The 22,864-nt window shown below is 39.2% G+C and overlaps 1 protein-coding gene across 5 annotated transcripts in view; it reads left to right on the forward strand.

The window, feature by feature from the left end:
• Nucleotides 1–937: 937 nt before the first annotated feature.
• AEBP2 (AE binding protein 2) overlaps nt 938–22,864 on the forward strand; it is a 48,449-nt gene continuing 26,522 nt past the window's right edge. For 3 of the 5 annotated variants that reach the window (XM_070947303.1, XM_070947304.1, XM_070947305.1), the window contains exons 1-4: nt 963–1,740; nt 15,569–15,776; nt 20,178–20,285; nt 22,536–22,722. In XM_070947303.1, the coding sequence (XP_070803404.1) occupies nt 974–1,740; nt 15,569–15,776; nt 20,178–20,285; nt 22,536–22,722 (1,270 nt within the window). In that variant the 5' untranslated portion in view covers nt 963–973. Of the gene's footprint in view, nt 1,741–15,568; nt 15,777–20,177; nt 20,286–22,535; nt 22,723–22,864 lie in introns of all 5 variants that reach the window. The other 2 variants (XM_070947306.1, XM_070947301.1) reach the window with 2 other exon arrangements.

Genomic DNA, 22,864 nt, shown 5'->3' on the forward strand with positions numbered 1-22,864 from the left:
AGACCTCTGATTTATACCAATGTTTCTCAACCTTGGCAATTCTAAGACGCGTGACCCTCAATTTCCCAGAATTCCTCAATCAATATTCAGGTAGTCCTCAAGGCCTACCTAGATTGGCTGGGGAATTCTGGGAGTTGAAGTCCACAAGTCTTAAAGCTGCCAAGTTTGAAGACCTCTGATTTATACCAATGTTTCTCAACCTTGGCAATTCTAAGATGAGTGACCCTCAATTTCCCAGAATTCCTCAGTCAATATTCAGGTAATCCTCGAGGCCTACCTAGATTGGCTAGGGAATTCTGGGAGTTGAAGTCCACAAGTCTTAAAGCTGCCAAGTTTGAAGACCTCTGATTTATACCAATGTTTCTCAACCTTGGCAATTCTAAGACGCGTGATCCTCAATTTCCCAGAATTCCTCAGTCAATATTCAGGTAGTCCTCGAGGCCTACCTAGATGGGCTGGGGAATTCTGGGAGTTTGAAGTCCACAAGTCTTTAAAATTATCAAATTTGAAGGCTTCTGGGTTTAGTTTAGGCCACACGTTTTATCAACCTGGACCGCTTTAAAAGGTGTAAACCACAAACTCCAGCCCACCAACGGCTGGCCTAAGGAATTCTGGGAACTGAAGTCCATCTCTCTCTCTATATATCCATTGAGTTTCCGAGATTGGAGATCAGCCCTGGTTTAAAGCGACCGGGATACGGACGCGCACGCGCCTTGCCTTCCCTTTTGGTTCGCGAGTCCCTTTCTTTAAACCCTTTTGTCTGCAGGCGGACTCCATACCGCACACAAGCGCTTGCAACGGCAACCGCAGAGAAAGCCACGCCCCCCCCTCTACCCTTCACCGCCCACCCTCGTCGGCTCAGGCTCCTCCCCGAACGCCCGCCCGCACGTACACGTGCGCGCGCTGGGCTGAGTCTCCCAGGGCAGGAGCGGCGCGGCGACTCCCAGACGTCATGGCGGCCGAGCTGAGCGACATGGCGGAGCCGCCCGCGGTCCCGCCGCCGCCGCCTTCCTCCTCCTCCTCCTCCGCGTCGCCCTCAGGCGAAGAGGCGGCCGAGAGCGAAGCCGCCTCCGCCTCTTCCTCCTCCTCTTCTTCCTCCTCCTCCTCCTCCTCCACCTCCGCGGCGGGAGTTGAGGCCGAGCCGCCCCCAGCGGCGCTGAACGGCGAAGGGGCGGAAAGCATGTCGGAGCCCAGCCCGGAGAGCGCCAGCCAGGCCGGAGACGGCGACGACGAAGAGGAGGAGGACGGCGACGACGAGGAGGAAGACGACGACGACGAAGAGGAGGAGGAGGACGACGACGCCGAGGACGAAGACGACGAGGAGGAGGAGGAAGCCGAGGCCGGCTCTTCCAGCGGCTGCTGCACCGACGACGCCCGCTCGCTCAGCCCCGGCGGCAGCGAGGCCGACGTCAAGGGCGGCTCGGGCGGGGCCGGCGTGGGCGCGGGCGGAGGGCCTGACGGCTCCGGTGGTGGCGGCGGCGGCGGCGGCAGCAGCGGCGGGGACTCCAGTGAAGCGTCGGCGTCGGCGGCCCCACAAGCGTCGTCGGCATCGTCCGAAGGGGACGCGGGGACAGGCGGCAGCAGCGGAGGAGCGTCGGCCGGGGCTGACGAAGGCTACGGCACCGGGAGCGGCGGCGGGGGCGGCAGCAGCTCCTGCAGTGCCACGTCGGGCGGCCGCAGGGGCAGCCTGGAAATCTCCTCCGACGGGGAGCCGCTCAGCCGCATGGACTCCGAGGACAGGTCGGTATCCTTCCAGCAGCGGGGTTGTGGTCCCCCCCCCCCTCACCCCGCTTTTTTTGTGTGTGTGGGGGGGTTGTATACAAACCCCATGTGGGGTATTGGGCGCCTCTCAACAGGCAACCCCCTTTTTAAAATGACCCACCTTCTCTTCCTCCCCCCCTTTTTTTTACAAATATACAGCCCCCCAAAAAAATTGAGCTTTTCTTTGATCCTCCTTTTGTACCCCGTTTCAAACTTGGATGGGTTACGTTTGAAAGGTTTTTTGATTAAAGTCAAAATCTCTTTCCCCCCCCTCCCAAAAAAAAAACCATAGTTGAATGAGGTAATTCATAGTCTGCCCTCCTTTCCCAGCGAGATCCCATTAAAACATCTAAATGCGGTGTTGCATCAGTGCTGGGTTTACTAATAGAAGTGAGTTTGTGCGATGAATGAAGGTCAGTTTTTGTTTCTGAACAAAAGCGTATGTTTTTAGGTTAAGCCTTTTTTTTTTTTTTTTTTTGGTTTTGTGGGCTTTTATAGGAGTAGCTTCTTTTTTTAAAAAAAAAAGTATCTCGGAGTCTTTTTTTTAGTACATATGCTCTTGGTTTTTAATGGTATTTGTATTGAGGTAGAACTGATGTAAATATGAGATGAAAAAGTCATCTGGATGATTCATACTACTGTTTTAACTTAAACCTGTTCTCAGTTTAGTTAATAAAACAACAGCGCGTTATCCAGTGGGAATTGGATTTCGACAGAAATGGCAAAAGTTTTTGATGCTGCTTGTGGTTCCTAAAAAGTGGTTCGACAGAAGGGCAACATGAAATCCGCCAATGCAAAATATAAAATTACTGCTTAATCGCCCTGCTGCATGTGTAACATACAGGTTAGGATCAAACCTACAACTTAAAAGATAGATGTAATTCATCGTATAAAAATTGCTAGGCTATTTCTGGTTTTGTGTCTTGCCATATAATCTTATAGAAGATCATGGTGAATGTGTAGCTTCTGGGAAAGTTCAGGGACAATCTTAGTTTTGAGAAAGTAGTAAACCAAATTTCTTAATATTTAAATTTATGTAGGATAGATTCCCCCCCAAAAAAAGTTACTTATAAATTACTTTCTCATATAAATACAGGAATGTAATTTTTTCTGCAGTGTATAAATATATGGTGGGAAGTATAAAACCTTGTCCTCTAAATTTTTTGCAGCTTCAAATACTTTGGAAAAGGCTGTAAATTGACAGCCTTTTCCCACCTCTTCCTGCATGGCTTCAACTTCAGAGACTTTTTTCTGTCTCTGTGTTTATTAGTGGACAAGATAAAAGCCCCTGGAAAACCTGAAAACTTTCACTTTCCATTTCAGAAGGTAGTTTGATTAAAGGAACTGTGTTGGGAATGTTTCATCAGATATATGATATCATGGCGTTAATAATTAACTGCATTTTATTTTGAAATAAAGGGTTGTGTATTTGATTTCTATAGTGCCCATCTCAACAAGTGACTTTGATTAATCTTCCTGATTAGTTTTGAACATGTTCATTCTGGCATAAGAAAAGTTTTCTGTAGAGGATAATTAAAGCACCAGGTGTCAGTGACACTATTATTATTCTACGAGTGATGCAACTAGTGATTTGAAGGTCTGTTACATTTTGTTACCATTATTAATTATTGCTTTTAGATGAGAAAAAACAGCCAAGTTAAATATCTTTATTACTTTTTCATTTCAGTTTACCTTAATATTGAAAGCGATTTACCATTATGATGTTACATTATTTTTGGAAGATAGGGAGTCAGTTATGCTGGATTTATATAGATTCACCTATTAAAATTAAGGTAAATATTTGTTAATGCAGAGCAAGTACTGAATGGGCAATGGGTCTGAGAAAAATGGTTTAGTTACTGTGCTTTTGATTAAATGCTTTGATAAGTGCTAGAGAAAGCAAACTAACCTTCACAGTGTTGCACTTAGCAGTTCTATCTCCTTTCCTATGAATTCTGAAAATTACAGGACCCCTGCATCTGGTCATGCGGGTATAGGGAAGCCTGGGATAAAAATCACAGGGTATATAATGTATGGAAATTGTCCCAAGATAACCTGACCTGCTTCACTCCATGTAATGTCCTACTTAAAAGGTGTTTTAGATACAACAGATAGTTAGATAAAGCTTAACATTTATAACTGAAGAAAACACCATTATGACCTATTTTTTGCCTTGCTTTTATCTAACAATTTTTATTTTCATATTGCATGTAGACAGAGCATCATGGACACGCTTCTGTTTTGATACTGATGAGACTGCATATATACAAGCTAAGAACTAAAGCTTAATTCTTTGTCAATCCTTAACGTTAATTGCTTTTAGGCAGGATAGAAGAAAATTGTAGGTAATGGAAATGAAGCTTTCTTTGTATAGACTTAGAAGATGCAGTTTGATCTGAACTGCTCTTGTTGCTGTTTGGTCTGATATTTCCTTCCAGGATTTGACTTGATTGCATAACTAAGTTAGGGTCTAGAGCTCTGAGGTAGTATTTCATACCAAAGTAATTTGCATGATTCTCTGTATCTTAATGTTGGAGAAATCAACATGGCAATAGAGTAAAGAGTAGTTTGGATCATTTGAATAGGACATTTTCTCTGAAATGATTGTTCTTACCATGTCCCTTTGTCTCAGGAACCGCCTTGAATTTTTGGTTCTCTTACAAGATACAAACAGATTAAAAAATGCAGAACTGAGTCCGAAATGACTATGACTTGCCAGTCTCATTTATTTAAAAAAAACAACACCCCAATTTCTTTGGTTTGTGACCAAGATGGGATAGAAACTTTAATCTAAATATTAATACTTGGAAATCAGAATGGCAGAACTGCGATAGGAGCTTTTCCTCTTAATTTTCTTTATGCAAAATTTAGCTTCAATTTAGCTTTCAGACCTTAAATTCAGGTTTCACAAGATGCAGCCAGAATAGGAGACAGCTTTTTATGTCCATCCCAACTCTTAGGTAGTTATAAAAGGCATTAACTATATGTAAACAGGAGTGTCATTCTCCTGATCCTAATTATCTTCTGTGTTAATGACCTGAACAGATCCTTTCAGTGAAATTTCAGCACTTTTTCAAGTAAAGGAAAATAAAATTCAAAAGGTCAGGAGTTGAGATTGTGACAGGAATTATTTCAAATATGTCATTTAAAGTGATTTCTGAGATACTAGAGCCTCTGTTGAGAATTAGTGCCACAGCTTTCTGTAATGATGGACATGGATGCACACAATAATGGTTTGTTCAGAGTTTTTTTTAAACATCAAGATTGTTTTTAGCAAGAAAAATCACATCTTCAATATATCCTAATGCTGTGTAAGGTCATTATTTATGTGAAGCAAATGTATTCCAGTGTCTGTGCTAATCAGTCCTTTATAAACAAGTTAGTTAAAAGATTGAAGGTTATTATACACTTAGAGAAGCATTTCACAGTTGTAGATCAGTTTAATCAGACACGGCACTTGAATTTGACAGATCGGACATTTTATTATCTCTGCTTATAGTAAAAATATAGAATATACTTCTTTGAGGTATAATGACTTTAGCAAAGGATTAAACTAATTCATGGAAGATTTAGAGGGCTGGAATCAGTTTTCTACAAAAAGGATTTCTGATCATGCAAGAGAATCTCTCCCATCCCCCCCCCTTAAAAAACAAACAAAAAACCTCTGCTCAAGAGAATTCTCCAGGCTATCAGCAGAGATTTTGGAGAAGTTGGCAGATGGACGCCATTGGTTATAATAGCTGTCAATTGTGATTACCTCCAGGGTCAGCCAGCATGCTGCCAAATACCAGGTGCCAGAGAATGAGCGTGGAAGAAGATTGTGGGTAGAATTTCCTATTTGGAACAGGGGGTTGGACTGTTCTTGTTTGCAAACTTGCAATAATCATAGCATTATATGACTTTCTTTTAAATGTTAATGAATCATTGATCTGCAGTAAGAGAAAATTTTGAGAGTGATGAATATTTGCCATATAGGAACAGATGGGGGGGGAAGCTGTTTTGATGTTACGTTACCTTCAGGAAGTATGCCTACATGCTCCCTAAAAAGTAAAGAAAAATTAAAAAAAATATTTAACAATATAGGATAAAAAAGATTCCCCTAGTTGTATTTAAAAAAACCCCACAGCTACTTTAATATATAGAGGACTGTTTTGATATTTGTATTTGCATTGGTTTGCAATTCCTGAATAGGGGAAGAATAGAATGATTGCTTTTGAGTTTTTGAGTTCTAAGAGTTACATAGGGTGATGCTTCTGAAGCATTGAATGTTCTAACAAAATCAAGATTTAATTGCTCGAGATTTAAATAGTTTAGTTATGTATCATACTCAACAAAGACACACAAGGAGATTGTATGGGAGGGATTATGGAGCCGTCCGCACTGGAGCTTGGACTAGAAACTACCAAGTTGGCTTGGAAGTCTTATAAATTCTCCAAGATCAGGTGGATGACACCTGTTGTATCACTGAAGTCCTTGATGTGCTAATTGTAGGAAGCACTGGGCCCATGAATACTGTGCATTTTAGTAGTCTGATTACTTGCATATTTTTTAAAAATGTAAAAAAGATTATAATGTTTTACATTCTCTAAAACATTTCAGCTTCATTCCTCCGAACATAATGCCTAACCTTTCATTCTGAAGTGAAAAGGATAAACAGATGCACAAAAAATGTATAGGCACCCTTGGTCAAATTGTATGTTTCAATGAGGCATCTACATAATTCAAAGTTAAGCATAACATTTTCGAATTTGAATGTCTATCTAATATTTATATACAGATTCAAGATAAGAAAACCAGGAATATGACAGGTGCAAAAGTTTGATCACTCTTTTCTATGTATATGTTCTTTTGGCAAAAATGACAGCAGCATTTTCTTTAGCTACCTATGTGATTCCTAATGTTGGTTTTGGAATGTTTACCCGCCTTTGCTTGCAGTCTTTAGTTTTAAATTGGATTATTGATCGGAAGTTCTCAAACAGGCAGCACATACAAGGACTCTTAAGAATGACCTTATTGTATTTCAGCAACTCTGCATCTTAATAAACTTATCACTTATTTCTTATTGCTCTACTGTAGGCAATAGTGCTTCACATACAAGTCAGTCCTATGTTGGATACAACATGATGCTTCAGTTGTGAGCTGGCTTTGAAGGTTTCTTCACGCTGTTTTAATTAAATAGCAGCTTTTTAATTAAAAGAGTAGAATATTGAAGGCAGTAAGATCTCGTTCCAATATTTATTTAGGTAATGATAAATTTTACTTTTTCATCTATGGTAGTGTATTTTGGGCAGGGGTGGGTTCTACTTACTTTTACTACCAGTTTGCAACGGGGTCGCGCTTACTTCATTCGCGTGCACGCAGATCACCAATGACAACATCCAGGGCGGTGGGCGGGGCCTCCCACCGGTTTTACTACCGGTGTTGAGCGTCAAGTACCCCTCGACACACAGCGCCATCGCGCCAGCGGAGCATCCACAGCGAGGGGACTGGCGACAACTGACTCGAATGACCCACGACAGGGCACGGTGGAGGGGGGGTTGTTGCACCTAGGCTACACGGTGATATTTGGTGGTGGACGGTACACGGAGGGGGGGCTTGATGGTTAATCATTAGCTGACAGGAGGATGGCGTTATGACCTCGCAGTCAGGGAGAGCGCCTGAGGATGACATCGTCAGTCCGCGCGAATGCAGGGAATAAGGCGAGTGGCAACTCTAAACTGCAAACAGCTGTGAGGGATAATGGGCGGAGAGCGTTATTACATGCAATTATACACCCTATAAAGCCCCTCGAGAGTTGCATACGCCTGTCTCCGACTTTATTCCACATAGGACTTTGGCACCTACTGTTAGCCGCCGTGTAAGCTCGATTAAACTTGGTTTGGCGCTCTTTGTGTGCGTGTAGTACTTTGCCCGGCGAAGCACAGGCAGTCCCAGAGGGGCTGACAACCGGTTCTTGCGAACCAGTCCGAACAAGGAGCAATCCACCACTGATTTTGGGGTACCCTTTACTAATACTGTGGTTGATTGTTAGGTTCGCACTTTATTTATATGTGATTCATTCAGTTACCCTAACTGCCAAATGAATAAAAATCCATTGGTGGGATTCACACAGTGGGTTAGCTAGTTGTAGCTCAGTGTTTTGGGCAAATGTGACCAGTATTTCCCCCTGGCCATTTTAACCAATCACATGACATCAATTCTGAGATTTCATTCCAGCTAACTTGAAACTCCTTTGATAGATTCTTACAGTTTTATTAAGCTTGACTGTATGTGCTTGAGTAGTTTGTGGTTAATAAGGTTAATGTTGGCTTTCCTGAAAGTTGTTTTGTCTACAGTGTTGTAGATAACTAAATTGCATAATTGTTGTTTAAAGTGCATGATTGAAAATTCAGTGAACTCTTTTGGCAGAATCATTGAAGGGTAGACCTAATGCAGCTGAATAGTACTGTAGTTTTTATGGGGCTCCAGGGCTCAGCTAAAATAGTCTTTATTCCATTTCTTTTGCTCTTTGTGAAAATGTGTACCTCACTGCACATTTTATTGCCTCCTTGAAACGTCATCTGTTTTTCATTCAAGGCCTGGATTTTCAAGTAGCGTTTTCCATATGTTCTTTATAAACACTCTACTCCCCAGCTATAAAACGAATAACAGACTTTCCTGGTCTGTTGAGCTGAAGAAAATAGTATAAAGTTCTACCTATGCTTAATTTCAGTTAAAGAATTCTGGAGTAACATGATTACAAACCAGGGGAACCATGCAAATTTTAAGAGTTCACTGTAGTATGCTCTGAATGTCATTTCAAGTGCCTTAGAGCCTTGGGAATCAGTCTTTGAAGAGATGCTTCTTTGAGGGCATTAACTTACAATTGCTCGTTTCCTTCTGAGAAGTTTAGTTTAAGATAGTGACATCAAGAGGCTTCTGTTAGATGCCTTGGTTTGTAGCCTGCACTATTCTACAAGTTATTGTCTTGTATGTAAACTAGTGGGGAATCTTCTGAAGTTTTGCTAATGTTGTGAAAAAAGTGTATAAATAATGTATTTGTTTCTGTGGGAAGTTGCTGGATTCTTGGTTCAGGGGTAATAAGAGGATAATAAATTGAAGTTTGCTCCAGTTGGGGTACAGTTGCATTTGGTTGGGTGAAGGTTTGCTTCTTTTAATACAGATTTTAGCTGCTTTTTTGGGGGAAAGGATTATCACCCCCAACAAAAGCATTCATGATTTATGAGTTCTACTTCCAGTTACATGGTTTAATTGCAACTCTGGTATTTCTTCCGGCTATGCTGAAAGTAAAATTATTAAGTGGACTCCACAGAAGACTGCCTTTAAAACAATTTCAGAAACTTCAGATGCTCAAGGATCTCACAATGAAAATTGGTTTTCTCATGACCACCAGTTGGATTATAGATAGTCCTCGATTTACGACCACAACTGAGACCAAGATTTCCATTCCATTCCAAGGCAGTTGTTAAGTGAGTTTTGCCCCATTTTACAACCTTTTGTCACAGATGTTAAGCACATCGCTGTAGTTGTTAAGTGAATCAGACGGTTATTAAATCCGGCTTCCCCCATTCTTTGCTTGTTGGAAGCTAGCTGGGAGCTCTCCCAACTCTAGTATAAATGGTGATCATATGAACCTGGGATAATGCAGCAGATCCCTAAATACATGCTTGTTGCCGAACGCCCACATTGGGGAAATGTTGCAATGGTCGGAAGGGTGAAAAACCATCATAAGTCACTTTTTTCAGTGCTGTTGTAACTTCAAACAGTCACTAAATGAATGGTTGGAAGGCAAAGACTACCTGTACTGCATCCTATTCCACATGAACAGGAGACTGTTGTTTCTCCGTGTCATAAAATATATATGGGTATATGCATAATTTTGTATTTATTTATTTTGTCATGTTTATGTAGTGTGTATTGGAGCTGTATGCAATGAAATTTCATTTTAATGTGTGCCAATTATAGTGTACATTCAAAGTGACAATAAAGTTATTCTAATGAAGCTGCCCTAAAGACCACTTCAATTGGTATGAAAGACAGTGGCTCACTTATTAACCGGCAGAATGTAATATGGTCTTGTATTTATTTATTCATTTATTCATTCATTCATTCATTCATTCATTCATTCATTCATTCATTCATTCATTTATTTATTTATTTATTTATTTATTTATTTATTTATTTATTTATTTATTTTTAAATTTGTATACCGCCCTTCTCCCTGAGGACTCAGGGCAGTGAACAGCCAAGTAAAAGCATAAACTACAAACATTAAAATACAATTAAAAAGATATACATAAATTTGGCCCCATGATTAAAAACTAACAATTAAAAATATTTTAAAAAGTGTTAGGCCAGCCTGGCTTGCTGGAAAAAGAAGGTTTTAAGGGCACGGCGGAAGGCACCGAGGTCTTGGATTCTCCTTATCTCTGGGGGCAGCTGATTCCAGAGGGTAGGTGCCCCCACAGAGAAGGCCCTCCCCCTGGGGGGTCACCAGCCTACATTGTTTGGCTGATGGCAACCCGAGGAGGCCCTCTCTGTGGGAGCGCACGGGTCGGTGGGAGGCCGTCTCGAAGCAGCAGGCGGTCTCGAAGATAACTATTTGTTTTTTGTTGTCGGTTGGGTGCAATTAATCTATAACAGTCTGTATGTCTTGGTGCCTAGGAACTTTTAGGACTTTCTCTTTAATCTGGAACTAACCAATATTAATCTCTTAAGAAAAAATAATCACTTGTGATACGGCATTTTCATAAAGTCAGGAAGACTAGGGCCAGAAAGAGATGTGTCTCTAACATAACTCCCATGGAGCAGCCTTCTCTTGCAAATTGGGCTTGTTCTGACAGAAACAGGATACAATAATTGATGTAATGGTGATTTAAAAAAAACAAACAAAAAAACTTCAGAACACTAATTCTTTTGATTCAAATTGTTCATATGGTAAATGTTTCTTCACCATGGACATTTTATGCTTTATGTGTATTACGGAGAGTTTGATGATTTTTATAGGTTAGAAATCTATTAACACAGATTTCTAGAGTTTTCATAGGCATCTGGATTATATTAACATATGCTCATTTCAATACATCTGCGTATTTCCTATTATAGTTAAAAATGTTGGATATAATTTATAGCTGGTGTTAGCTAAATGGCTTGTTCCTAAAATCTACCATCTATATTCTGAGATTTGATAGAGATGCCCCTCTGTGCATTTTAAAAGAAAAATATTTATTGCTCAGATTATATTATTTTTTTTTCATTCTCAGGATGGCATTTTATTTAGTTATTTGGGTTTTTTAAAAAAAATTTTTTAGCAGTCTTAATTACTAAAGGTAGGAATATAAATTATTCCAAGAAACTTTCATTTTTCCTAGATTTCTGGTCTATAGGATTTTTTTTTTTTGACAGGTTAACAGACTTCTTCCTTTTTTGACAGTTTATGAGAAACTTCCAGCATGGTGAATTATGTGTACGTATAAAGATCTTGGATTTATTGCTTTCTAGTGGCTTACAAATCAATTTTTTAGCTTCCATGTTAGAATTAATGGAGCAAGTGTTAAGAGGAAACCTTTAAAAACATTTTATAATTTCATGTTTACTTTTCAAAATTAAAAACCTATTTATCATGCAGCAATGAAAACCCAGTTACATCTGCCGAAAGACAAGCTTATTTTATGATTCCTAATCCTGGTTCCCTAAAACAGGGGTCTCCAAATCTGGCAACTTTAAAAGACTTATGGCTGAGGAATTCTGGGAGATGAAGTCCACAAGTTTTGAAGTTTGGAGATCCCTGCTCTAGAATTAGCAGCATATGAGCTGAGTCATGAATTGTGGAATTCATGACTCAGGTTTGTATGCTGTGTTGTGTAAATTAGTGTAAGGTTTGTATCTCTGAAATATGTTTCTATTGATTGTGTTGTATGTATGTATGATATACTGAATTCCATAACCATTGATGTAATTGCTAATCCTTGGGGACTAAATTGTTCCTGAAGGACAGTAGCCTTCATCAAACTCTTTAGGGCACATTTATACATTGTTTAAATCATCTCTATGTTGTGTAACCAATCTTAGCCATTGGCTGCCAAAATTATTTTCTGTATATTCTGCTTAATTTGCTGTGACGTTTTTATTGAAGTGGATTTCTGGACTATTCATTAAATTTGCTAAAAGAAATTTTGAGCAGTAATGATGAAAGTGACTCCCTAGCCTAGGAGGACAGAAAAGCATATCTGGAGCAGAGTACATTTATTGTGTTGTCTTTTAACATAAAAGAATTGCAATAGTCTTATTTCAAGCATTTAAAGAAAACACGGCACAATACAAAAATGCAAACCTAAAACTGTTGGGAACTCCCCCTGAAAGTTTCCAGGTTTAGATAAACACGCATTAGGAAAATGGAAAATGGGGATCAAGGAAGACAGTAGACAGTGGAGATATGAGCACATGCATGTTTAAATGGAAATAGGTGCATACTAGTTTATAAGATACTTTATAAGGTGAGAAAGATACCATTAATAATTACGCAGTGCTTGTAGAATTTTTCATCTTTTTTAGCCATTTGTTGTAAACTGAATATTGGATAAAGTTCAAAGACAGCTTTCTTGATATGAATCGATTAAATGTATTTTTGCTTTTGCCCTTTGCTAAAAAAAAAAGGTGAATACGTGAAGGGGGAACTAATTCTGAATTCACAACAAAATGACGATACGTGCGATAATCAAGATGGCTATGTTCTGTTGGAACAAAGCCTGAAGTACCTCGGAGAGTTTCCAGCTTCAAAACAAATCTCTTGGAACATGCACATTTTTTTTCAAGTGGAGAATACTTGAAAAGGCCTGTTCCAGGAGCAAAATGGCATATTTCAGGTTTGCTTTCTTTGACTGGAAAACTTGAGATGCTGCCACTCAGACAGCCAACTTTTGTTCTGAAGTTGGAATGCAGAAATTCGTTTTCAGCTTGACATGCTTGTACATCCCACAGCTTTTGGGGGAGGTGCATTCACAAAGATCAATTTGGCAAGCAAGAATGTTTATTAGCAGATGGATTAGTTGTTAGGCAGACAATCCTGACCAAGGTTTTTTTTCCCCAAACTAGTTGAGAGAAGCTCAATTTGCATTTTGCTTCCACTGCAGCCGTCTTAACCCCAAATCTTGCTTCTGAAATGATGGGAAAGTTTGCATTGGCATGGAATATAATAGGAATATGCAACAAGAAGGCTAACCTGACATAAATCTGAGAATCTTTTGGGGACTAGAAGTGAAGTGGCAATTTTGGCTCAAAACTACCATGTTCATTCTGCAAAGACATTGATGTTTTTCTTTGCAGCTGATTTATTACTGCACCGCACACATGTGTCTCAGATGTGTTCAGCATGGTATTTTGAACTGATGTCCTAATCAAAGAAAAGTGCATTTGGAAATCTTTTAAACCTGTCTACGTTCTGAGCCTCTGATCTGACAAATGCTATTTCCTTCATTATTGCTTCCATATCGGTTTAAGTTATAGTAAAATATTTTATGGCTGAATGTTTCTTATTACAAGTTTTGATAGAGAATGTAAACTTCTATTTCCAGAGTATAAGATTCAGAGCTAGATATAAAGGAAAATTATGTGCTTTTGAGAATTTACAGTCTGGTAGTTCTTTCAGAACACCAAAAATGAAAGGAGGTTGCAGTAACTTCTCATTAGTCCTCCATTTCAGTAGCCATCATATCATTGTGTATAAGATCTTCTCAGATATTAACTTTGTTAAGAATTAGAAAATCTTGACAGTCACTCCAAGGTCACCTAGCACTTTTTGCTGAGTGATGAGAATTTAGCTTCCTGTCTTACCTTACTGAGTAATTACCAAAACATTGGCTGAGGCTAGTATTCTTCAGATGTGCTGCACAAATTCCAGGAATAATTTCTAAGATTGTAAATTGGAAAGCCCCATCAAGTAATAACAGGATTGGGCCCTGGTTAATACTTTGATGTGAGACCTCCAGAAAATACACCAGGGCTGTAGCCTAGACTGGAAATCCCAACCCCACATACCCAATAGACACGCGTGCATATATGTTTATGAGATGCATGAAGAGGCAGTGGCAAAATACTCTAAATTGTTGCCAAGAACACTACCCAGATATTTCCATGAAGCCATAAGCAATCAAGCTCAACTCAAAAGAAACCTTGACATTGTTAAAATTGAATGTGATTTCTGTGGTCTTTGAAGTTTCGTAAAGAAACATTTGAAGATCATAAAGGTTCAGCTAAAAGAAGGGCTTAAGAGATGTTAAAGGAAAAATTGATTTTTACAAAAGATACGATACATCTCATACTGATAAAACAGACAGCTAGTAATTATGATTAATACACAACTTTCTATTTCACTTACAGTTTTACTAAAAAAGTAATGCATATATTTCAAGAATTAATGATTTCTTTTCCAGAATTAGAATTGCAAGATCATAAGGATATTTTTTTTAAAAAAAAGTATTTAAAATTGGGCATTGCAAATGAAATAGTACTGTTTTTAACATCATTAAATCCAGTAGAAGACCAAGAGTGCGATCTAGAGCCATGGTGGTGCTGTGGTTAGAATGCAGTATTACAGGCTAATTCTGCCGACTGTCAGCAGTTTTGATTCTGAGTAGGTAAAATGAGGACCTAGATTGTTGGGGCAATATACTGACACTGTAAACTGCTTAGAGAGGGCTGTAGAGCACTGTGAAGCAGTATATAATAAGTATTATTGCTATTGCTATCCAGTATAAAATAAATAGTATCAGTGTATATCTCCACTTCTGTTGAAGAAAACAGTTTATTCCATCAAATAATGGAAGTCCATTGGGACATCTACATCTCTTATTTTAGAATCCTTGTTTCAGTTGAATGATGCTTCAACTTTGAACCTTAGCATATCTTTTAATAATTTAAGTCAAGATAGAGAAAACCTCACTCTCTCAACATTGCTGGGTGTCTATCACTCCCCTATGTGTTCCCAATGCTGGAAGCATTTTAATTCAGAAGCACTTCTATTATTCCTCAAGTTTACATGTGCCTGGAGAGTTTTGAGTAGCTTCATTGGCTTTTTGCTACTGTAAGGCTTTTAGCTACAGAGGTCTGTAAGGTCGTTTGTTACTTTATTCTGTCTTTAGGTCTTGGAGCATGTGATTAACTTGCTGGACCAGGCCAGCTATAAAATGTTCATATAGAAGCTTGGTAAGGTTTTCCCACACGCACTTCTGTAATCTTGGTGGATTGTAAAAGGCTACTGAGAAAAATTGGTCATTATGTGGTAAAAGTGTAGATTTTAAAGGTAAATTAAACCCTACTTGTATAGAGTAAACACTAACATAGATTGAATAGGAATGAAGCATGTTAATACTATCTTGTCTACTTACTTTAGGAATTGTTCAGTTTCATTGGCACCTAAGAATTTAAATAATCTTCTAGACCAGTTAAAGGCTTCCTTTAAACATAACATCAGTATAATTGATTCATAAATATTTATTTTGTAAAGTTTATCAGTAATATTAAAATTCTGTGCCTCTGTTTGGAGGAGTGCATTGGAGAGCCATGTAATTTTCTTGGCAACTTTTTTTGCCCCTTCCTTCTTCCTAGGGCTCAGAGAGAGCAAGTGGTTCAAGTCATCCAACTGTGACATCATGCCTAAAGCAGGACTAGAATTTATGGTCGTCTGGTTTTTTAGCCTGGTGGCTTTGAACACTCTGGTTGGACAAGATATAAATGTATTTAACCACGTATTTGATGAAATTGTCCCTCTGTTGAAAGTATATTAATTATTTTTCCCCTCTTCTTGCAGCATAAGCAGTACCATAATGGATGTAGACAGTACAATTTCCAGTGGACGATCAACTCCAGTCATGATGAATGGACAGGGAGTGACGACTTCATCTGCAAAAAGTATTGCTTATAATTGCTGCTGGGACCAGTGCCACTCTTGCTTCAACTCTAGTCCGGATCTAGCAGATCACATTCGGTCCATACACGTAGATGGTCAGCGAGGAGGGGTTGGTGTTTTTTTTTTTAATTGTCTTTTCTAACATCTGTGTGTTAAACCAAAAACTAAACAAGTTTAATGGGAAAAGATATGGTGTTGTAATGTATACGTTTAAAACCAATCAAAAAAGCTTAAAACTGTTACAACGAAGTTATTTCAAGAGTGGGAACTAAAGTAGATTTGAAATGCGAATTATAAGGAATACTGAATGATGGGACAATGATACCCCATGTATGAAAGAATGTATTGTACTGTATGTATGATTTACTATCATAGGCAAACGTGAGCTGAAGAGGAAGAAAAGGTGAACAATAGGTGGAACAGGTGAAAATACGGAGACAGATACAGTTCTTAATTTAGTAGAATATTGGGAAATACATGGTAGTCCTAAAGATTTGATAGAAAAAATAGGCTTTGAGCTAATGCCAAATAAAAAGCAAAGCCAAAACAAACATTTAGTGCACGTTTCCAAATAGAAGAGCAGGAGCTGTCAGATAGATTTAGTGGAAAAATAGGATGAGTAAAGATTAGAGATATGAATTCATCTGCCTATGAGAGTGGATGTTAGTAAGTGATTCACTTAACTGTGGTGAGAAATATTGTAAAATGGGGCAAAACTCACTTAACAATCTCGCTAACCAACAGAAATTTTGGGCTCAATTACTTGTACTTTTTGTTTTTGAAGTAATTGGTTTGAAGGAGTAAGTTGAAGTTTTGAAGTAAATTGGTTTTGGAGGAGTTGGAAAATTGGGGAAGAAGGAATGAGTTATGAAGAAGATGGTCTAATCTTCTGATGATTTTCCAGATCCTATCCTTAAGTCAGTGAAAGAACACTCTGTATCACATTTTTGAGGTCTTATCCAATATAGTGTTACATCAAACTTCGTCTAGGTCCAAATTTTGCACTTACTTTTGAATTACTTGGTTACTCAAATCAAGTGAAATTCTAAAAAGATGTAATAGATGTCTATTAGTCGGGCTTCATTTGATACATTTCAGATTTAAATTGCTAATATTATTATTACTGTGTGTTTTCTGTAAGTTAGGATAGAATTGGCATCCTGGTATTTTTTCCCCTCTAATTTATAATTGGGATAAATTTTTTCATGGGAAATGCACATTATATATCAATTTGAGTGTCTTGATTCTTTCAAAACAGCCAGAATTATGACTAGGATCTAACGATGGCCTTCAACTTGTTAAGAGGAGGAACAAGTCACACTTGCCTGTAATTTATGAGGAGCTGCTTTGGTTTGTTGGAGCAACAGCTACTAAGCGATAATGTTCATTCCAAAGCAAATTAAAATTCTTTACAGTTTTGGCGTATTACAGCCAAAACCATACGGCCATGCCAAGTACTGTCCTAGGAGCAAGCGGTGGGAATGTGCCTTTCCTGCCATTCCCTCTTCGTCCTTGTTTGACTTAGCAAATAATCTCATGATCATTGTTTTTAAAGGCGTAAAGATGCTGCCTTTGGGGGTGTTCCAAATGGAATTCTTGCCCCGGGTTAACTGTCGCACGCTGTCTCCAAAATAGACTCTGTTGGCCCTGGTTGGATTTGAAATTGAAACAAGCTCATACGGTTGAATTAAATGAAATAATAGTTTAAAACTCAGATCAACTACTGTAGAATTGATCCAGAATGTGTTGGCGGTGACCAGATTGCATGCTCTGGATCCCATCAGTTAAGCAGTATTGCAGTATGGGATTTAGGAAGCAGGCTCCCCACTTGGAAGATCAGACCAAGAAATTTAACTACTTAGGAAGGAAAGATAATTGGACTATTGTAATGCTTTCTACATGGGGCTCCCCTTGAAGAGCACTCGGAGGCTCCAACTGGTCCAGAATGCGGCCGCGCGGGTGGTTATGGGCACAACCCGTTGTGCCCATGTGACACCCCTCCTGCGCGAGCTGCACTGGCTCCCAGTGGTCTTCCGGGTGCGATTCAAGGTGTTGGTTACCACCTTTAAAGCGCTCCATGGCATAGGACCCGGGTACCTCCGAGACCGTCTTCTGCCACCAATAGCCTCCCACCGACCAGTTCGCTCCCACAGAGAGGGTCTCCTCAGGGTGCCATCGGCCAAGTTATGTCGGCTGGCGACACCCAGGGGGAGGGCCTTCTCTGTGGGAGCTCCAGCCCTGTGGAACGAACTGCCCCCGGAAATTCGTAAGATCTCCGACCTCCTGGTGTTTCGCTGCGCACTGAAGACCCTGTTGTTCCGCCAGGCCGGACTATCAACACAATAGTTTTAAATTGGGGTATTTAAATTTTTTGGGGTTTTAAATCTGAGCCAATTTATTTAATTATTTTAAATTTTACATTGTTGTTTTGTCTGTGTTTTTAAATAGGCTGTACACCGCCCTGAGTCCCTCGGGAGAAGGGCGGTATAGAAATAAAATTATTATTATTATTATTATTATTATTATTATTATTATTATTATTATTATTATTATTATTATTATTATTATTATTATTATTATTATTATTATAAAATTACTTTATTACTTAGCACCAGTGAAGCTAAAACCAATTTCATTGTATACATGATGTACAATGACAATAAAGGCTATACTATACTTTTATTGAAATTAGCTATAACAGGAGAACCTTGCAAGTCTGATTATGCTATACCTCTTCTTCCTTCTTATAGTTCATTGAATTTAGGGGGTGTCTGTCTGAGCTACTTCTGAATGGCATCTGGATCTTCTAGACTAATGACAGCTCTACCTGAATGATAAAAGTTCACCTAATTAATGGAACTATTACAGTTTCATTAGCTGCCTATAGAGGTAGTCCTTGACTTGCAACCATTCACTTAGTGACTGTTTACTGTTTTAACATTTTATTGAATTATAAAATGTTGTAAAATACAAAAGTAAATAGAAAAGCAGTGGGGAGGAAAAGGGAGGAGAGAAACGAGGAAGGATAAGAAAAGAAAAAGAAACATTGACTTGCGACTCTCTGTTGCAGTAAAATAAAGCATTAACATGAAGTCACAACCTTTTGCTTTTTCATAATCACATGAACAAGCCATTTCTGTAAAGATCTATCAATCTACTCGGTAAAACCCAAAATCAAAGTTTCATTCTTTTCCACTTCAAGAACGAAGTTCAGAAGCGGTCTCTATGTGGAAACCAAAGTACTTACGTTCTTTTCTTTAATCAAAGTGTTCAATTTTGCCATTTCAGCCAGCTCCAACTTCTGCAACCATTTGTCCATAGTAGCAATCGAAGTGTCCTCCTATTTTTGTGCATACAATAGTCTTGCTGATGCCAACATATATGGTAACAAAGTTTTTTCTCCAGTTCTTTTTCCATTAGGCCCAAAAGGAAAAGTTCTGGTTTTCATTTAGTGACTGTTTGAAGTTACAATGACACTGAAAAAGGTGATTTATGACCACTTTCCCCACTGTTGCAGCATCCCCATAGTCAGGTGATCAAAATTCAGGCGCTTAGCAACTGGCATGTTTTTATGACAATTGCAGTGTCTTGGGGTCATGTGATTGCCTTTTGTAACCTTCCCAGCCAGCTTCAGACAAGCAAAGTAAATAGAGGAAGCCAGATTCACTTAACAACTGTGGGAAAAGGGTCATAAAATGGGACTCAACAACTGTCTTGTTTAGCAACAGAAATTTTGGGCTCCTTTGAGGGTGTAGGTCAAGGATTACCTGTAACTGCATTCTTACACCATTATAACATGGGATTGGATTCTAACATGTAAGTCGAACTGGAATGCAGAATTCATCGGTTTCATCAATGCAAAAATATTTTGCTCATGCTGAACTACTACAAAAGTTTTTTCAGTGATTGTTAACTCATGTCTAATCTATTTTCTATATTCTGGAATATGTGGAGTTGGAAAAGTGACAAAAGAGACACTTCTGATGACCAACTGATGGGAGCCACCTACAGCTCCACAGCTATTAAGATAACAGCTTCCTGTGGTTTCTGTGATAGGTTAACGAGGCCGATACTAGAGAAAAAACTCAAAAAGTCCCTAAATTCTTCAAAGTGTCTAGGATACATGAAATGCCAAGTGAGATCACCATTTGGACAGTGCCCAAGTAACTTTGCCCACAGGTGGCAAACGGGGGACGTTGGCACAATTTTCTAGGGAAAAAGAGAAATATTTTGGTTAGGTTCTTAAATAGTCATGAATCCATCCATCCTTGCTGAATTTATTTAACGTTTCAAGTGGTCCTCTTAGATTGATAACTTCACAAAACTAAGTTAGCTATTTCAGCTGTATATTCATTGTGTGATGATTCTTGGCAATTACTGTTTCTTCTCTGTGAATTTAGAAGCACCTTTTCATGTATTTTCGGGTAATTAATTGAGTTAAAATAATATCTTGAATGTTAAAATTACGTGTAAACCGAGCTTCCACCTAATTTATGTTTTCTCTTACTAGGTATTTGTTTGCTTATGGAAAGGCTGCAAAGTGTATAACACACCATCAACAAGTCAGAGTTGGTTACAGCGGCATATGTTGACCCATAGTGGGGACAAACCTTTTAAAGTAGGTTATTTTCCAAGGCTTTTTAGCCTACCTTGTTTTCTTTTATCTTTGTAGTCAATATTTATTAAAATATTTATGCATTTATCTGAAAGGAAGGCATTGTCCTTTCTCCCTGAAATAACTTGCCTTTAAAATATGACAATAGTCTGTCTAAATTAACAGATTCAAAAAGGAATAAAAATACAATAGGACAAACTGATTAACTTGAAAAAAATTGGGAAACAAATAATACTTTAAGGTTGGTGCCTGCTTAATCACTCTGGAAAAGCTATTCCACAGTAAAGGGTTTGTTTGTTTTTTGGCTTGGCTCATAATGAGTAGAAGAAATTTTGAGAAGCCCTCTCTATCACATATCTATAAAAGCAGGTTCATGCATTTGGAACATTAAACCAAAGGAGACCTAGCACTTTGAATTGGGATTAGAAACAAATAGACAGTGGGTATAGTTCTCATAAGGGATGCAGTGGCTCAGTGGCTAAGACGCTGAGCTTGTCGATCAAAAGGTCAGCATCTCAGTGGTTCGAATCCCTAGTGCCGCATAACGGGGTGAGTTTCCGTTACTTGTCCCAGTTTCTGCCAACCTAGCAGTTCAAAAGCACTTTAAAAAAATAGAAAAATAGGAACCACCTTTGGTGGGAAGGTAACAGCGTTCCGTGCATCTTTGGCGTTTAGTCATGCCAGCCACATGACCATGGAGATGACTTCAGACAGTGCTGGCTCTTCGGCTTTGAAACGGAGATGAGCACCACCCCCTAGAGTCGGAAACGACTAGCACATGTGTAAGGGGAACCTTTACCTTATAGTTCCCATGTAGGGGACGCTATGACTCGGGCTAAAGATGCTAAACTTGTCAGCTGGAAAGCCAACATCCTGAGTTCAAGACCCGAGTGCTGCATGATGGCTGAGCTCCTGTTACTTGCCCCAGCTCCTGCCCACCTAGCAGTTCAGAATCATGCAAATGTGAGTAGATAGGTAGGACCACTTTGGTGGGAAGATAGCAGTGTTCTGTGAGCCTCAGCATATAGTCATGCTGGCCACATGACCATGGAAACATCTTCAGACAACGCTGGCTCCCTTGGCTATGAAATGGACTGCATATGCACTGCCCCCTAGAGTCAGATACGAATGGGCAGGCTCCATGTCATTGGCATTTGATGTTCTCACAGAGCCATGTCTGTCAATGTGCCCATAGCCAGTCTATTCATCAGTGGAAGTTTCCCTATTTACAGAGAAAACTTCACACTTGGGAATTTCACAGTATAGATCCTTGTGACCAAATCATTAACCAAGCAGCCTTCATAGGTGGTAAACCAAACCCAGGTGGATAAGAGAGAGAAATTATACTTGATTTCTTTATACACCTACTTTAATCTTGGCAGTTCACCAGAACCAAAATTATGGTTCTGGTGTTGATTTTGGAACATTTTGCTAATTTTGTTTATGCCTCTGCCCTATGAAAGGCTTTCTGTGCTGGGGAGAACTCACGTCCCACCTAATTAAAAAATCCTGTAGATTTGATTAGTAGCAGTTTCAAATCATTAAACGACAGTTGAAAGAAAAACCTTAAGTGGAAGGCCATTTAGTACATTAACCAAGAGGACATGTGTGTTTTTGTACATGTCCTCTTGGTTAATGTTTCTGATGTTAGAGAGGAAAGGTTGGTTGGTTGGTTGGTTGGTTGGTTGGTTGGTTGGTTGGTTGGTAGACAGACAGACAAACAAACAGATAATCGCTTCCTGACAACAGGAATTGTTGTCATAGAATATTACATCTATTTTAATCATCATATTTAAGGAAATGCAATACTTCAACTGACTTTTGCTAATCTTATTGACTTAATCTTATTGTTAGATTTGTTTCTGTATAAAAGAGTAAGTATTCATTCACACAAACAAAAACCCATTAATATCTGCTATTAACTACGCAAAAAACCTTTTGCAGTTGGTATGATTTCACATTGTTGGCTATGTTCTCACATCACCGGAACTGTGTTACTGCTCTAGTGTTCAGAAATCACTTTTGTCTACTGTCATTTCTTGATTGCCTGCTATGTTGCACTAAGAATAATGAAGAGAAGGTAATCTTTAATAATTGATGTCCTGTTTGAAGCGAGCACTTCTCAATGTGTTGACTGGGATTGCTCAATTCTTCTTTTCATAAAAGGATTATAGCGAAGCAAGACCACATCAGCCTATTCCTTCTGGGTTCAGTGATGGCCTCCCTGGGTACCTGTAACTTTTTTTTTTTTAGTGCGTTGTGGGAGGATGCAATGCTAGTTTTGCTTCCCAGAGTGGACTGGCTCGGCATGTACCAACACACTTCAGTCAGCAGAATTCTTCAAAAGTTACCAACCAGCCAAAGGCAAAAGAAGAGTCTCCTTCTAAAGCTGGAATGAACAAAAGAAAGAAGTTAAAGAACAAACGGAGGCGCTCCTTACGTAAGCCTTGTGCATGTTTTAGTTCTGTGATAAGCTTTATAACCCTGCGGTTGACCTTCGATGGCTTGCTTGCTCTCAATAGCTTTTTGCCTCTTTACCACCCTCTTGCAAATCCTCTCATTAGTAGCTTTGAATTTAAGAT

This window comes from Pituophis catenifer, unplaced genomic scaffold (genome assembly GCF_029215685.1).
Source record: "Pituophis catenifer annectens isolate HBS135680 unplaced genomic scaffold, rPitCat1.0.hap2 SCAF_7, whole genome shotgun sequence".
NCBI lineage: Eukaryota > Metazoa > Chordata > Lepidosauria > Squamata > Colubridae > Pituophis > Pituophis catenifer.